A 19,424-nucleotide genomic window follows, 5' to 3' on the forward strand; every position below is an offset into this window, starting at 1 on the left:
TTTTACCACTATTGAATATCTTTTGGCTGATGATGATGAATAGGAGCTAGAAAGGATACCAAAAAGCGAAACAATTTTAAAGAGGCCAGAGTGTTTTTGACCTCCCGTAGAAGACATTGAATGATTTTTACCCACGTCAAAAAAATAGGACGGTTATTTCGTAATAGTAGCATCGTCGGTGGTCTTACTAGAAAATCTTTACCTCTTTAACAGGTGCAACAACATGTTAAAGCAATTTCGAATGAATGTTGGAAAGTAAACATTTTCTTTACTTTCTTTACTTCTTCTTTAAAGGAGATACATGAAGCCTTCTCAAGGGGTTTCCTCAAGTTGTTCCATGTATAAGAAAAGTTAGTCAGTCGAAGTTTTAAGAGTCAAATGGGAGCAGCTTGTTTTCCTGCGCTCGTCTGGCAATCGGTATCGATGCGAAACTGTGCCGATCTTCAATCGTTAAACTCCTGTTAAGTACTGCGGTTTCCATTCAAAATGAAACTTTATTTCTGTTGATATTAAAACTATTCTTTTTTGTGTTGATCTTTTTTTAAGTATACGCAAGTATATGGTGTTTAAATTTTGTTGGGTATTTCGTTTTTTAATTGTAGGTTTCACTGAACACTTAACACTGTAAGTATCTTTATCTATTTCGTTCGCAAATAGCAAACGTATGAATATTATTTGATGATTTTACTTAGACAAGAAATTCAACATCCTTTGTTTCCAAAATCTTATACCTACACTACATAGATGTACTATATTAAAACCTTATTTCGTTTCCATCAAATTCCATCGTTGATGCGTAAACATCTTAATATAGACAATGGCTGCATCAAACATTCCTGATCAATATCTATAATTAAATAACTCATTGTTTTACAAATATTCATACATATGGCTACTCATCAAGCAATGCAAAAACCAGCACAAACTGACGACTGAATGAGTGGAAAGATCATATAAAGGAAGACCATGGTAAACTGGTTATTTATTGCTCGATTCGTAGCAGGACATTCGACCAACCAAATCAATTGCATGCAACAATTTCGTTCATATCACAATTTGCCATGTCCAAACCGCATGAATTTGACCCAATATTTGTGAATCGGAAATGTGTTACAAAATTGAAAAATATTTTAATTGCCAATATGAAATACTTGGTTACTGTTTCAAACCATTGTTGGTTTGGTTTGTAGTGCATTTTTTATTACACACACACACAATCGTCACGCCTTTAAGTTATGGGTCGAGGTGCACATTATGGCACGTAATGCCACTATGTACACCCACTTTGCAATTTTTATTATAAGTACTTAATGAATTTTTGTTATGATACATTGCTATGGATGTGTTTGGCATCCACCAATCATATATATTCATTGGTACACATAGCTTGGCACTGTTGGAAACGGACTTAGCTAAGTTATGTTTTTATATGGAAATATTGCTATGAATGGCTTGCCTACGGTACATTGCATAACCGAGCTGCGTATCTTCGTCACACAGCTACTTTGCGGCGGCGCATCTTCAAAGCACATCTTCTCACACAGCTACATGGCTTAGTATCAGTGGAAACGGTTACACAGTTTCACAGCTTAGCTATTATATCTTCCTAGCATGGCTGCATAGCATAACTCTGGTAGCAGAACACCCTAATTGTACTTATTTCAAAATATGATAGAGATAACACGAGCATGTCATAGAACAATATTTAAACCCTTAAACGCCAATACAATTGACACATCCCGTCAATAAACAAATCACAGTTAACCACAAACAGATTGTGCCAGTCTATCTAACCCTTGTGAACACAAATCAAGTTTATTCAATTAGCCATCTCACATTCCGCTCGCCTAGTTTAATATGTTCCTAATCAGTAGAGAAGCCGGTAGATAGGGACTCACGTGCCCATCTTACTAGAATGTTAATTATCAAGTAACCCACATCTATATACTAGAGTTAGGGATGGACCGCGCCTATCACACGCGGCCCAACTTTCAGGGTTGCTACCTAATAGTTTTAATTAAACGTTAGTTAAGATTGCGCGAATAAATTGTATTTTAATGTATGTATGTTGGTTTGGAGGTAGGTGTGGACTCTTTGGGTGGTTTTATTTAAAAGTATTATAAAGACTGTTGTAGCTATTCTTTCTACTTAACAATGTTCTTTACCAAAATGCAATTTACAATTGATAGTATTAGTTAATGAAAGTAAAAATCGGATTCTTGAAGGTAAGATTCTTAAAGTAGTTCAATTTTGTTTTGGAGAAAATAAAGATTTATTTAAATAAACTTAGGAAGCAAACATGTTGAATCAAAACCTTTTAAAAAACTGAATATGTTATATGGAACACAAACGATAATTCTTCATTAATACAAATTAATGGACGCACGCAGAATGAACGAATGATAGTTATATTTTAACGAATAATTAAAAGCTTTTCATTACTATAATTAACCTAGTAATCAGCTTATTGCATTGTACGGGACACAGTGCTAAAGTTATGGTTGATAAATAATTTTCCAGTATTTAATTCATATCAGTTAGTCTTGCTAATTATTATAATTCAGGGAAAGATGGCCCATTTATTAAGCGTATTAATAACCAATGGGTCTGTGGTTGTATCACTTACTGTACCACACGTCAAACGCCATAGTCTTACAATTTTTTTTTATGTAAACGAGCATACGTATCACCTGATGGTAAGCAATCGCCGCCGCCCATGGACACTTGAAACACCAGAGGCGTTACAAGTGCGTTGCCGGCTTTTTAGGGGTTAGGAATTTAAGGGTTCGGGAATTGGGGATTGGGAAGTTTGAGAAAGGGGGAATTGGGCCTTACTAAAGTCGGGCCCTTACAATAGTAGGCTAGTCTAGTTAGATAGACTGGCCACCATGATCGAAACGAATCGGGAGATGTATTTATATTCTCATAATGTGTAACATTATTATAGAAGTGATTTTAAGAAACTTTGGGGATCGAAAACATTTAAAAATACATTGTACGTTGGCGGTTTATAACATAATTAGATTTTACAACATTGTAATTTTACCCATTATGATTACGATAAAATAATGTGAAGTTTATTTCTGATATCTTATTTTTAGTACGTATGTGGGCTCAAATTGAATATTAATGTTTTAATGCATATATTATATGGTTTTTGCGAGGTACCTTATTCATGTATAAATTCTACCCACTCAACTGTAAGATTACATATTTCAATTTCAATGTACGAATTTATTATTGAATCCACTATACGTTTGAGAGTGACAAAGAAATTATATTTAGTGACAACTCTTTAAGTCTCGAAACACAAATGCTCCGTTACGTCACGAAATCGATTGGGTGATTAATTATACAGCCAAACATCACTGTTCTTACCACATCAAATCACAAATTATAAATTTAGTTGCTGTAACAAAAACCCATTAAAAAAGTTCTCTTAAAATAAATCCAGCTGCAATCGGCGAGACAGCTTAAATTCGCGCGGGACAACTTGAGTGTCATTGTTTTACGGTTTTCATTAGTTATCGCTTAATTTCGGCCAGCCACGCCCGTTAGTGGATGAGGGCTGACAGTTAATCCCAGATGTTTTAGGAAGCGCCTAAGTAACGAGAACTCTTTTAATTTAGATTTGGAGGCTATTTCTAGTAGGGAGAAATGTTATGTGGTTAGTGTGTTGATGAAATTCAAAGTTCTTATATGTTTAAGGATGCTTTTCAACCAGAGATGTGCGATGTAGCATAACTTTGTGACCATTCCTACTGATCCTAAGCCATGTTGTGCGAGGAAGATGAGCAGCTCGAGTATGCGATGTATCGATATTAGGGAAGCCATCTTTAGCAATATCCATTATACGTATTTATAGCACACATCCGTAACATGCGTCTTTCCATAAAAATATATAGCTTAGCTGAGTCCGTTCCCAACAGTGCTAAGCTATGTGTACCAATGAATATGTTGGTGGTGTATAGCACATCTTTAGTGGAGAAGCACCCTAAAGTTGAAAATAAATGTGTACTTACTACTTATGCGTAATGAAATTAAAGAAAAGATAAATAGATGGCGTTAAGAATAACAATTAACATGTGATAGGGTAGAATAGAAGAAAAAGACGTTGCTTTAGCTTCAAGTAACTTAGAATAACAACAAGAAGTTGCGGTAAAAATATTTTATAAAATATTTATTGTTTAAGAATCAAAGTCATGTACTCTATCACCATGTGATGTTCCTACTTAACCGGGTTCAATTGATACCTACTTTTATAATCAAAACACACAACCAATATATATTTATTATTATACTAAAAGGATCTAACATAAATCAGGCACAATATAGTTAATTTAAGGGCACAATAGCGGTCTTATCGCTGAAAGCGCTATCTACCTATCTATCTACATAGGCATAAGCATTATTAGTAAAACCTTATTGTGTTCTAGATCACTTAGAATATTAGCGTTGAGTATATTAATCTGACATTATTAACCCTCTTTTAGGTAATATTAAAGGATTATTTAGCGACACACCTTTAGGTATTCTTTGAAAACCCGGAGCTGCGGACTACCTAGCGGGTTACCGGGGCTCCGGCTCGTAAAGCAGTAGTAGGAACGGGGTGGTTTTTAGTCAGTTAGTCTGAAACTCCCTCTCCCCTCATCCATGGCGGGATAAGTCATTAGATGATTTTACCACCTCAAAAATAAGTACCCTTTGAAAGAGTAGCTATTAATGTAGGAAGTATGTTCAGTTGCGTTACAATAGGGTTGTATACGTTCTCCATAATCAGTCTGTGATAATCTGATGTTGTACTATCGGCCTTCTCTATACACGGGACGTAGTAGGTTTCTTTAAAGTCTCTACCAAAGGGTGATAGACATAATCCCCACATCTGACAGGCAGGTTGGATTGTGCAAGTGTGTAATCATAAAAGGTTAAGGTTTACCAGAGAGCGCTGATGCTCGGTGTCCATCAAATGCTGTGGCATAGTATGCCTTTACTTGCCTTAAAGGGCAAGTAAGGAATATGCATATTAATAATTACACTATACATTTATCATGACAACATTAGGTTTACTAATTCTAAGCAAGCCTTGTTCTATAAGATTACCCGAGTCTGCTTAGCAAGCTACATTTGTACCTACTACACCTAGTCCTTAATAATTTAATCTTATTGCGTAGATGGGCTGAAATTAAGACTAATTTTCTTAACTACAATGTTAGGTACTTGCTAAGGTACTGTTTAGGTTCTCGTCTATTCCTTTTAACTTGGTTGCTTGTATGTTCTCATTTATTTGTATGTTTTCCGCAAAATTATTCGTGCTAGTGTGTTAATACTTTTAGTTGAAGTACTTAAGTACGTAATCTAGTGCATTCATTGTACCTATGTATGTATAGAGAAAACACTTAGTATGTACCCGTTTTTCTTGAACTGGTCGATTACATGAAAGTATGATTATTGAGTTAAGATTACAAGATTGAGTAAAGATCGTATGAAGTAATCAATAAATCACTAACGCTTAAAGACATTGGAATAGTCACAGAACAAAAAGCAGTTACGACTTAACAATTCCAAGTACCTATAAGAAAAACTCAAGAAACATCGTCGTCAATCCATCAACACAGACTACCAAAAAAAAAAAAGTCTTAGCAAGCAAACAGACTACACAAAAACGCACACATCCGTCCACTATATGTAAACTATAGGATAAAAATTCCGAACAATAGCGCCAGTGTATATTTTTCAACCAACTACCGAAGCATAGACACGCTCCGATAGGCTGAAACGTGTTACAAACTGACATTGACAAGTGCATTAACCTCTATGCATTCATACTGCGTCGATAAAGTGTTCGGGGAATAGGGATGCTAGCTCGAATATTGTGTTTTTGAGCTATCTTTTGTATGCCCCGCCACCTTTTTGATGTTTTTCTAAGGTTGTCTTGTGTTTTGAATTTCGTTTATAGGCAAAGTAGGGTTGTTTTCTTTTCAATTATATGCTGTTGCACTTTTTCTATTTGTTGTCTTAATCTTCTTATATCTAGGGTATGAAATATTTTAAAGAGACTTTTTTTATTGCAAATAGGATGGCATTTGGCTATCAACTCGCATGGTGGCCGAAGACGGAGCATACCAACCTATGAGCAACCTGTTATAACATGAAAAGCAAGTGTGGCATTTGTCTTAATTTTTGACACAACACCTTTTTACCAACATCTTAATTAATTACACAAACCTGAAAAACATTAGCTAAGTAAAACAACTTCAGTCAAGTTTTAAGTAACAATAATTTATATGATCAATGACAACAAACTTGTTATTACTTCAATAGTTAAACTCAGTCTGAGATAGCAATCTTACGTTGGCAACCGTTACAAGCGAGTCGAGCGCAAGACCTATATTATAACCTAACTTTTAATTAGCACAAGTTCATTTGGAGCTGAGAACAAACATTTCAAACAAGAGAGTGTCAATTGAAATGGAATTCATTGAACTGCACCCCTAGTACTATTAGCCTGGACATCAATAGAGATGAATTCTGAACTACTCCAGAGGTGGGCAAATTGAAACAGAACATTTATACTGCTCTGGGCTAAAATCCCCTAACTTTGAGTTTTGTTGAACATTGAGATAGTTCGCCGTATGGAGTATAAAGCTGTTGAGGTAGCCCGCTCGAGTTTACTTCATAAATTATACCCGTTTAATTTTCTATACAACATATGTTTGCACAAAGAAACTTCATGTGCACTTATCAAACCTCTTTGTGTATGTGAACATAAAATTGCTTCGGTGTTTGTTGAATAATACGCGTGCCCTGTTAATGACTGTTTGATAGAGCTTCAAGCTCGTAACGTCCCATTGTTTTGTTTTCAACCGTCCACCTGCACTGAAGCCTGTTTGCATTTTCATGAACTATAAAAACAATTAGTACGGCGAAACGAAAGATAAATACATTTCATACAATAGATAGTTTGAATCAGTTTGCGAAATAACTTATTTCACAATTTCAAACGAAACTTTTGTTTTGAATTGAATAGATTTTCAGTTTTCTGTAAGAATGAATTTCGTATTTAGCGTGGGAATATTTGCGGTTGGGTTTTATTTCATAGTTTTCAGTGAGACGGTTCTATTAGCGCTTGCTATTTTATGAGGACTTACATTTTGTCTGGATTTAGTTTGGGATTTTATATTTAGGCTAACCATATTTACAATTTAATTCTGCTTTAACGAGTTCGAGTTTTGAAGGCGTATAATTTCTTCAGCGAATTTAATTTTTGTTTTTATACCATTGACGAGATAAACAAGCTTACCGCCCGTCTGTTGGAAAACCTAATGGAAAGTTACCGTAGACTATGTATTCTTTCGCCGGCTCTGTAACAAAATCATTGAGCATAGGTATTCCTCACTTCATCAACTACAATGACAACTGACAATATAACTTGTAAAATGAAATTGATTTATCAATTTCCCGTACCAGAATGACGGCATTCTTCTTGATTACTGTCACGTTGAACACTTGTTACTGGGGAGAGGCTGCAGACATCAATCACTTTTGCTTTGCCATGTTTAGATTGCCCAAATTAAAGCCGTTTGTGAGCTCCCCTTTGTCTCGACGAAAAATAATGGTGATTATTCAACTCTTCTCGTACTTGCGTTCTTTGAAGCACATTCGTGATTCAATTATGTGTCTCTGTTATATTGTGCGTGTATGTACTATGTATTGATAGGTTGTGCCTGTTTGTTTTATTTATTTTTTAGATAATGATATTTAAAAATGTAACCTAATATTTTGGTATGTACACATGATTTGTTGATACACCATCCGTTGGGAGTTCATACACAATATTTCATGCTGTAATATCGAAAAAAATCGTAGTAAAGCTACGTAATGATATGAAAATAGAATTATTTATTTAATAAAACTACTGTTTTTGACTTGAGTCTACATAAGGATAGTAATTTGGACACAATGCGGAGAACTTACCATTATATCCGTGTTCTGCTTACCTTTGCCGTCGTGGATAAATTGCTTTACCTACCAAAATTTTTATTTAAATATTTTTCCAAATATTTTCTCGATAGCTTACTTGAATAATTCGACCATTTCGTTCGCTCGTAAGTGGGTTATAGTGATTGACAGCTTGAGCTTAGCTAATTTGCCGGCCAATTACTTAACCCGTGATACAGCAGATTTTGAGCTTAAGAGCCATAACACAATGAGGTCAGTTTCGGTGCAATGCAGGAAGATGGCGAGATAAAATTGGGGAAGCGATTAATTGTTTGATAAGTAAAGTGATTATAATTTGTTGTATAGTGATTTCGTTGAACAAACATAAGGTTTAATTTTCAATGATCGGGCCAGTAAAGTATTCATTATATAGGTTTTCTTTTTTGGTACAGCGGTTGCGCGATTGACGATTATGTCTCTTTGAATCGACTGTAGGAATAGTTGATTCATCAGAGATAGTTTAGATACTTATGCTATCAAGTGTAGATGCTTATAATACTGAAAAATTACTTTTGTAGAAACTGTTTTGCTAAGAAAATCAAAGTTAGACTTCTTTGAATTTAAAGATTTAAATAAATAGCGAATAAAACAATTACATCAATTACAATTGACACACACACATACATACATGTCTAATTACGCGACTGCAATTGAAAACGCCAATCAAAACATGGCGTGGACGTTATCAGAATTAGTTGACCAGTAAACCTGTCAACAATTGACAACTTTCAGTGGCCACTGAATAATTCAGCGGTGAATTCCACTGATGAAATTCTGCTGTTTATTTGATACTAAAATTAAATCATCACTTAATTGGATAACGCAAATTGATGCATTTGTATTCAAGTTAATTGAATAAATTAGCTGAAATGAAACGCGTGTAAATTGTATTCGAAGAATTTCTCTTGTTAATGCGTTGTGGCGCTTATTTTTGGGTCAAGTGGGAGTATTCTTTTTATTACCTTTTTGTTAGTTATGATGAAAAGAATGTAATTATAGTGTTCTAAAATATTAATGTAGTAAATTACAACTGGAAATAAGCTTCAGAGGCAGTCTGAACACCCGATAATCTGCATAGATGATTATTACCTTGTTTTTCACTTGCTATTTACAATTATATTGTGCGATAGTCATGTGCGATAGTGCGCGATGATGCCTTCATCAGGTCAATTTTTGAGCGGCTACCTGCAACCTTACGTTTTATTACTGACTTTTCAACTCTCGTTTCTTTTAAAAATCACTTCTACACAGTGTACATAATAATATTAATTTCCTTTCAATACAGTTTCTGTTCCTCAGATTTTAATAGTAAAGTATTCATAGGATAAACTTGTAACAATATTTGCGCACGACGTTGCCTTAGGGCATGTACACAACTTCTTTGCCGAAGTATTATCATGAGACTGAAACATTAGATACTGGAGGAACAACTACTTCTGAAAAATGTTTTGTAATGTATTTTTAGTTAAGAAGATAGTATTTATAAATGTAGGTAAGATGTAATATTAAATCATGAAGATTATGCCTAAAAATAACCAGTTCATTTCTACCTATATTTGTATTGTATGATAACGTCACAGTCTGATATTACCGTATATAAGATTAATCCTATAAATAATCGTATATATTTATCATGTAAATTATCATTAAATAGGTCGTGGTGACCCGGAGGCTTAAGACAGAGCGGTTTCTCCTGCCTGAGTTCGAAACCTACCAACGGTAAGTACCAATGTAACATTTTTCGAGTTATATGTACTTTCTAAGATTATTTAGACACCACCGACAAGCGGTAAAGGAAACATGGGCTTATAATTTTTAATAAATTAAATGTTTGAAATCGCCAACCCGCATTGAGCAAGCGTTCAACATTGAAACATTCTTCGTGCAAAAAGAGGCCTTTGGGCTGCAGTGACCACTTATAGGCAGTTGATGATGACGAAATTACAGTAATCTTTGCAGCCACTCTCATAGGTTCCCCATAAGTTCCTCATAAATTACACTGACAAATTAATACCACATACCTACAAAGTAAATTCCATATTGAGCTTAATTTGATAGGGGGCTAGCTATAGGCTGGCAAAGCAACATCATATTAAACAATATAGAGACTTATATCGACCTATATAGCATTGAATTTTCAATGACACTCCATTAGGAGGCCAGTAGAATGATGCCCAATGACTATTACGTATATGTTAGAACTGTTTCACGTTTTCCTTTGACACATTCATACGTGGACATCGATCGGCACATGTACATATGGTTACATATAAAACTATACAAAACCAATTTATGATGGTCTTGTTTAGTATGACCTTTCCGTACAATCGACGGTCAGTTTAAACTGGTGTTTATAATTTTATGTGTGTACCATTGACAATAATGGATTTAACACACCTGCCATTTTTGCCTTATGTCAGTTCAAATTGAAACCTTTATTGAGCTTGTGTATGGGAGGTTCGAAATGGTTTCAAGGGATGTTATTATGGACTGCTTCGTTCTTCTTCGCTGGTAGAGAGGACGTATCCATCGTACTCACTACTGCCGATGCCGATTTTGGGTGAAATACTATTAAATATTTTCGATAATATTTCTCGTAGTAGTCTCATTAAGCCTGAAATAAAACCACTACTTGACAAAAACAGATACAGAACTACTTTTTTTCTTTAGGTAGGCATTGGCAACCGTAATACCAATTCTTAAAAACAATTTTCAAATGACTGTTCGATGTGAAAAAAGTCCCATTATATGTACCATTGCTCAGCAACATTTACGCTACTCTACACATCATGTGAGCTCATAACAAACACTACGCCACACACACACACACACACGCAAACACGCGGACTATTTATCACAGCCCAGCTTACCTTCTCAGCAAATCATATGCATATACATACATACATACATACATTTATACATTATGTTGTACTACGTAGAGTGCCTCGCATTAGTGCGACGATTCTCAGGCAATGTGTCGTGTGATCGAATACAAATAGGCTCATCACTCCCTTCGGGGAGGCAGCGAAATCCTGTTACATTATGTGATACTCGATATGTAATTGTTTATAAACATTAGTAGGTTTTAGTAGAAATTAGGTTCTTGTGTTAGTTAGGAATTGTAATATAATTGGTATAATATAATATCTAAGTAAAGTAAGTAAGGGGTAAGTATGCACTAGTAAAATACCACGGGCATTCGTGGTGATGCGACTAATAACGTAACTGTTTACTCTATTTCATCAAAATATCGATAAATAAATCACTAGTTTTCGTTGTACCAAGTCATACGATATGTGTGTTTTTGTATACTAAAAACTTTCTATAAACCATATTTCTAAATATAAGTAGAAACTGCAGTAATAGAAGTGAAATCTCGTCTCTGTTCTAAACTTAATTACTAAAGTTTATATTAATAAAGCAAAATGAAACACTACGTGTGCTTCATCAGATACTTTATACATAAAACTCAAACACAATTAGTGTTTTGAAATGATTCTATTTCGTAAAACGTATGAATTTTAGTCAGAATAACGAAGTATATCATAACCATTTATCACCCCGGTCGGTACATTAGCATAGAGCGCCGTGAAATATTCAATTAGGTATTAAAGTCCTCGAGGAACGAAGGTTTCGGATGAAATTAAGAGACAGTACGACATGTCCTTGATTTTATTATTTTTTGTAACGATCAGGATAACGTACAATGTTCGGAAGAAGTTACATTATTATTCGACTACATTATTTTTAGATACACGCGGAAATAACTCCATCTGCAACTTGAGACATTCTCTCAATTAGTTACTCATAAACCGCGGAACAAATATCTAGACTGTAACACCATAAAATTGGTTTAACCGTTGGAAGACTTTGGCCACTAAATCCATTACTTGCACGTACCGTATCTCCCAAGTTGCAGTCGGAGTGTAAGCACTGGGAATTGTAACTTTTAATTTGTAAATACTCGGCAACTATTAACTGTTTATATGTTTTAAACAATTCATAAAGTAAATATGTCCTCTATCGCTTACATATCAATATATTTATTTACAATTAAATTTACCATGCCCAATAAAAACTTTAATATAAATGTCTCTATTCAAGATAATAGCAATATACATGGCACATTCATTTATAAACATTTGCTTAAATCTTATACGATCTCGTAAACATATTAACAGTAAGTATCGGAGATGAATTACTAGTATTTATATTCTTACAAACAGTTCGGATATTCGCCTATTACAAACTATATACAACGTTATAAGACTAGTTATTATCACGTTACACGCTGGTGGAATGAATATACGAAAAAAAAACGTAAATTCGCCGACTCTAAAAACGATAAATGACAATGCGTAGAGAAATGATTCCAATCAAACGTAATTACAGGCTGTGATTGTTGACAATTACCTGAATTATCATCAGGCGAACGAACGAAATAAAAGGGAAACATTTTGTTGAAGCAGTTATAGTAATTATAGCAGACTTTTGATTAGACACAGGAAGATTGTTGTCGTGGTGGTGGCGGTAGACGCGGCGCCGGTGGCCGCAGTCACCGTCGCCTTCCCATCGTTCGAGTACCATTTGTTAGCTCTGTCTGGCACTCTGTTGCTCTTCATGCTGTCGACATCCTCGTCATCGTCATCATAAGTATTAGTTCCATATTCATCATCAGATGTTGCTCTTACATCTGGGTACTGGTACGCATGCCTATCGTTCCCAGGAATTTCTGTGACACAAGCAAAATATTTGTTTTAAAACCAATCAATATTGTAGTTAGTATAACTTCAGTACATCGAGGTAATCTCGATTTTGCATTTATTTAAAGTATTTGCAAATTGATATGCAGATTTGAGAGTCATTGGACACGTTTTATTAACATTTTCTGTTGTAAATAAATATTTGTTTTGACTGTTACGAATCGAACAGTGCTCCATAAACTCGATTGACGATATATGCTGGAAAAGTTAGGTTGCCAATAAATCTTTTTCTATTGTTATTTGGTTTTCCATCAAGTATTTTCAGTCAGTTATAAATAAAATAGGCTAGGCTTATCATTTTATATTTTGTATCTTACTTTTGGAAAATACTTTTTTAGTTATTGGCGTTAATGAGTTTGAAGTGTACTCTGCTTATTTTTTATAGAAATATTCAAATATTTCTTACCGTATAATCTTATTTTACTCTCGACGTCTCCTAAGGAGTTCTTGGCGACGCAGATGTAGCTGCCAAGGTCTTCCCGTCGAATATTCTTGATTGTCATCGTCATCTCAGCTTCGAACATCGACTTCTGCCTCACAGACATCACGTGATGCTCCGAAGGTATGATCAGCTCACCTGCAGAACAATTTATTACTTAAAACACACTTGTTTTCAAATTCAATATTAGAATTTCATCTTTCCTCGGCGGAAGTTTTATGAAAAATGTAAAAACTTCGCTCAGACACCTAGGAGTTTTATGGCTGCCTTATAATTTGTTTCGCTTTTATCGCGGATGCCTTACCTGCCAGCTGAGTTAATCAAACGGTATTAAAATTCGAATGTTGAACTTTTAAAGCGTATTTATATTCAATCCGGGGTAGATGATTTTTATTTTTAAAGCCGAACCACAATTTTATGGTTTGATCTGAAATTGGCTTAATCTTTTTTTTATTGGATTACTGTGCAACCCTCATCATGACTATCACGATGTAAGGGTTCTTAAATATAGGTAGAAACTTAAACATAAAAGATATTAATATAGATAAATGATTACCTGGATCCTTAACCCAGTAGTTGATGGACTTTGGTGAGGACTCGACGTAGCACTCGATGGTGACGTCAGTGCCCAGCGGAGCACCAACCAGCTGGTTGGGCACTTGAATCACCGGGTGGACTAAATAACACATAAAAAAGTACCTCTAAGAATTACTCTTACAAAAGAAACATTTCCACGAAGAAATGTTTACAGAAAAGCACTAAATTATTTTAATTATACCCGAGACCTTTTTAAATCAACTATAATACAATTCGCGTTGGAGTGAGATCTGATACTTTGCGTTGTGAAAAAAGGTATGTTTTTAAGGCTTCATTTTGCTTAATTGGGGCCCGTCGTAATTCACGAAACGTTATAAAGATCGACTTACAGTGTACACTGATGTGGATACGCTTGCTCACTGTAGGAGGGACTCCATTACCGGCGATACACAAGTATGTGCCCATCTCCGAACGCGATATTTTGGTCAGCTTCAACACTTCACCCTGGTACGTTAACACTGCGAACAAAATGTCAAAGAAATTACTTCAGAACATTGGATAGGTGCTCATACATTCATTTAATTGGTATCTAATAATATCAATATACTGAGTATTTGAAATTTTCCGACTGCCTCGTTGGTCGAGTGGTCGTAAGTGCGTCTGCCGGACAAAGGGACTATAGTTAGATTCCTGGGTGTGTACATTTTATAGCGGCATTACATGCCATAATGTGTACCTCTGCCTACTCCTTCGGGGGTAAATAGGCGTAACGTTGTGTGTGTGTGTCAATATACTGGATTATTTATATTAAGTATAAAATAGGTAAATTAAATCGTTCTTAGATTATTTAATTTTCACAGTTCAAATATATCGATGTTCTACGTATTTCAGTTTCACATCTCCCCCTCTATTAAATAGGACTTAACTAAACAAAATGTAGACATACGAGAGAACAGAATATTGCAAAATATTAAATTACATTTTATGAAACTGTAACATTTGAACAATATTGTTGTACAACGTTTGTTTAGTAATAATATCTCTATTATGAACTGGAATCCAGTCATTTGATTAAAATTTGGTTGACGTTGAAATGCACACAACAATTTAATGAAATCAACTTAATTTGCTTTTGCTAGTACAAATATTATGACATTTTAGTTGCCTAGAGTTAAGTTAGATTTGTTTCATTTAAACATAATGTTTTTGTGTTTAGTTTTTTTTAGGAACCTCGCCCACGGCGACTTTTTGTAGTGATGATCGCTAAAAGTGCGACAGCGACTGTATCGATGCAGAGGCGCGACAGCATCGCTACAATAAGTCGCCTTTGAACCAAAAGTTTGTGTTAATTCACAGTCATAGATCAGATATATAGATTAAGAGAGGACTTGAATAAAAAATGCTGCAACATACGAAGAGTGACCATCATAAATTCTGGAGGAACCGCATACAGTAATGTGCTTGAAATTGGCTTTGGAGTTTGAGCCTTCCATCATACGATAATGACCATTAAGTCCCATAAAACGCGGTTAACTCGTAACATAAAGTCTTTCGTGCTTTAAAAACTAGTCTAGAACAGGTACAGTCACCGACAAAATAGGCAAACACTATTTGCGATTTCAGTTAAGTTCCTCTTAAAAGAGCTCTTGAAAATCGTTAGTTGTTCGAAACAAATAATTGAAGGTGCTTAGGTTTATGTTGTATTGTTAAGTGGTTTTTATATTGAATGTAAATGTAACTGAATTTCAATAATCGTATTTTATTACTTAGTTGCAGTCACCGACAAAATAGGCAAACACTATTTGCGATTTCTAAAAGAGCTCTTGAAAATCGTTAGTTGTTCGAAAGATAAATTCAATGTGTGTTGTTTAAAGATGTACTTATTTGTGAATGTACTCACGATACAGGAGAAAATATTAGCGTGCAATCACGTATAAAAGAAAAAATATCTACATATTTCAAAAGAATAACTTTAATTAAATAATAATTGTATGCATAATCAAAAATCACATATTATAGTCAAATAATTTATTCCAATTAAACCATGAATAGATACTTTTGAAATGATAACAAATAAAGAAATAAATTATAGTCTGTATTAGACTGTAAAGTATTATACTTTAAGTGACGTGTCAAATATGTTCTATAACACATTTTAAAGTAAAATTATAAATAAAAAATAAACATCTAACTTTCCTAGGTGATTGTACTTACACAGAATTTATGTCTTCGTTCGAAATTCTTAAAATGTGCAGTAAAATTTAATTACATTAATCGTCCAGCTTTTGTGCTAAAGCGGTAACCGTTGTAGGAAATATATTGCACTATTCAACTGCGACTTTACAAGATAAAATAGCAGTTTATTTGTTTTTCCTTACACGCTATAATAAGCTTTATCTGTGTGCTAATATGTCACTTTATTGTGTAAATATTTATGTTTTAGAAAGATTTTATGTGCATTTTGTTGTTGTATTAAAATATTACACTAGACGACCCGTATCAGAGTCCTATTTCAGCTCCATCCAAAGGTTGTCTGTAAGAAATCGTCTTGTGCGATAAGACCGCCCATTGTATACTATGCTTATTTATGTTGTCCTATGTGTTGTACAATAAAATATAAATAAATGAATATTCTTATACTCCTGAAAAAAATTAAATTATGAAGAACTATCTTTAGTTTTACTCATCATTTAATTAGACAACATATCTCAACAAAAACAATACTTAAAATAGCAACTAACAACTTAGACCCACGATACACTGGGCCCAATAAATTATTCAAACGTTATTCACCATTCGTATAATGAGACCTAAAAGTGTATTCAACGGCAGAACTCTACTAATTACGACAAACTTTAAACAATACTGGACGCAAAACTCATCCCGAGAATAGTCACCGCGCGGCTCATTGTACACCCACAAATGCGGTCACACAGACTTTAGTATTATACATATTCAGAAAAACAATGGCGTCCTTGCTCCATTCAAATAAACTAAGACAAATGAAATATTTTTCCAGCTATTTGCCAAATTATTTGCGGATTATATTTTTTTGTTTGTTTTATATTTTTTTAAGGTTATGTTTTTGAATTTTAACGGTTAAATGTGTTACGTGTATGAAAGTATTAAGCAACTTAATCATGTGTGTAAAATTATTTTTTGTAGTAAAGAGTAACGATCGAGTTTTTTGCTCGTTTTTCTCCATTCGAAGTTACACTTTGAAATGAGCACCTAGCTTCACTGACAGATAGACTGACGGACAATTCAATTTGACGTTTCAAAAGTGCCTAATTAAGGATTAATTGAAATAAATGTTTTGACTTTGACTTTCGTAATGTCAAAGTCAGGTTACATGATATTAAATTAGTTTAAAATGTCACTAACAGAAACTAAACAGTTTTCTATTAAACTAGAAGAAATATGAAAATTATAACTTGATCAAGAAGTTATGAGAAACTTCTCATTACGATGTAAAGAAACGCTTCAAAGTTGTGCTTCCTCTTCACAATCTATTAATCATAAAAGATTTCACTATTTTATCCTTTGCTTGTGATAATAGCATTCTTGGCTGTTTAATGTCGTTTATTATTTTTTTGCTTGCCATAGAACATCGGGCTCGTTAAAGAAAGGAAAGAATAATAAGAACTCATAATAGGAACCCATTATAAAGAATTTGAAAAAAACATGATGCAGCAATATTTTTCAAGGAGATATCTATCGATATCAGATTGTACTATTAATGTATTAACTACTTACTAGCTTTTCGCCTGCGGAAAGAGCGTGCTTTTTAAGGGCTTTTTGGTGGGCACAGAGTTCGCATGTTAATTTTTAAGTTAGAAAATTATAAAATGCTTCCTGTAAAGTTCCATTCTACCATTTTAGTGAAGTGGTGGGTTAGAAAGAGAGAAATGTGTTACTTTGTATGTCTATGTCACATTCAATCCTTTGAACTACCTCCATTTAAAAAATCACGTCAATTCGTCGCTTCGTTTTGCCGCGAAAGACAGACAAATTAACATACATACACTTAGGTACGATACATATTTATTAAAATAAATAAACAATAAATGAAAATTGAAAATTTTGTATGATTTGGAAACATTACATTTGAGATGATTCTTCTATGTCCTGTATACATATATCCTATAACGTTATAGGTACAATGTATGTATGAATAAAGACGTATCGGTTATTACACGGTGCTACCACTCGTAACAAAAACTAAGACAAAGTTTTTCATTTCCATATAATTCGTTCAATCCCGATATTATAACAAGTAAAAAACATTGTAAAATCTAAACAAATATCGCAAAAGAAAATCCAACTACAAAACTTGAGTCTCATATCTAATCCAATTATGAATTTTATCTAGAAAAGCCGAAAATTCTGTGAAATAAAAAAAAATCCGTCGGCACACTGGCTCAATATTTTTTAAGCCAAGTCCTTGTTGAACCCAATCACTTAACTTTTTTACGAATTTTTTGAGGTTATTTACGAAGAATAGAGTTTGTTTTTAGGTAGTACAAAGTCTTGATATAGATTTAAACTATTATTACTCGAGTTTTGGCAAATCAGAGGGCTTAGTACAAGTTTGTTTGATGAAAGCGCGTTCGGCGCTCTGATTGGATGGTTCATTGGAGCTAACCAATCAGAGCACCGAACGCGTTATTGTTTCATTTTCGTTAAACGCAAAGGAAATTCGTACTAAGTGTACTCGTACTATTTAGTCCATGAGTTAGGTCATGATAAAATATTAGACACGTATTTTTTATTTTGTCATATATGATAACAATACTTAGATACAACAATTCAAAGCTTAGGAGTGGGAGCGAATACAGCTAGAAGTGATATCACGCGATATTTCAAATCGAATAATTAGGTATTATCATCGAAAGTATTAGTTCGAATTAAATATTCTAATGCTTCAAAATAATCTACAAAACGAACATTAACATAAAAATTATTATTATCTACCCTATCAATTAATAAATGTAAGTAACTTGACAAAATAACACGTAGATAATAACGGACATCACCAATTTGTAGTTCATAAAAAATGTAAACAGTTTATATTTCGTATTTGTAAACCACAACCCGATTGGACCACAAATTGCGGTGTTTTTCTATGTGATAACTGTGACCAGTATACGGAATTGTGACGCATATTTATAAATAGCTGTTGTGAACTGGATTTGTATTGAAAATGTATACGTCTAGTCTATTGTTATGTTATTGATTACAAAGTCAATGCCAGACTTTATTGCTAATATAGGTAGCACGTTTGGTAGGATATTACACATACAACACGCATCGCTCTAACCCAGCAATTAAATTGTCATTTAAATTTGAACTTTAAATCGTATGTTGTATGATATATTTCATAACGTCAATACAAAAACGCCGACGGTGGGTGGCCAGCGCACGGTCCTCTTGAGTTGTAGTTAAGACGCCCGCGCGCTTCCAGCGTACGGGCCGCATGCTGGAAACGTGCGAGCTACGTGCTTACTACTCGCTGACAGCGAGGAGGGTGGCGGCGGTGACCCGCTCTAACGAAACAACGTCGCATCACTCGCTGTCGGCGCGCCGACTGCAAGCTTACACCTCGCGGGCGACACGTTGTAAGCACGCTGGCAGCTAGCGGTAGCTACAAGGTGTGCCGGAACCGAATCAGAGCTGTGCTTGTTAAA

The 19,424-nt window shown here is 34.4% G+C and overlaps 1 protein-coding gene across 4 annotated transcripts in view; it reads right to left on the minus strand.

The window, feature by feature from the left end:
* Nucleotides 1-11,655: 11,655 nt before the first annotated feature.
* Nucleotides 11,656-19,424, minus strand: part of LOC118277045 (lachesin) — a 97,861-nt gene continuing 90,092 nt past the window's right edge. For all 4 annotated transcript variants that reach the window (XM_035595727.2, XM_035595722.2, XM_035595709.2 and 1 more), the window contains exons 6-9: nt 14,127-14,255; nt 13,757-13,876; nt 13,168-13,338; nt 11,656-12,730 (exon numbers count right to left, since the gene is read on the minus strand). In XM_035595727.2, coding sequence (XP_035451620.1) covers nt 12,477-12,730; nt 13,168-13,338; nt 13,757-13,876; nt 14,127-14,255 — 674 coding nt within the window. In that variant the 3' untranslated portion in view covers nt 11,656-12,476. The remainder of the gene's footprint in view (nt 12,731-13,167; nt 13,339-13,756; nt 13,877-14,126; nt 14,256-19,424) is intronic.

Source organism: Spodoptera frugiperda, chromosome 15, assembly GCF_023101765.2.
Source record: "Spodoptera frugiperda isolate SF20-4 chromosome 15, AGI-APGP_CSIRO_Sfru_2.0, whole genome shotgun sequence".
Classification (NCBI taxonomy): Eukaryota; Metazoa; Arthropoda; class Insecta; order Lepidoptera; family Noctuidae; genus Spodoptera; species Spodoptera frugiperda.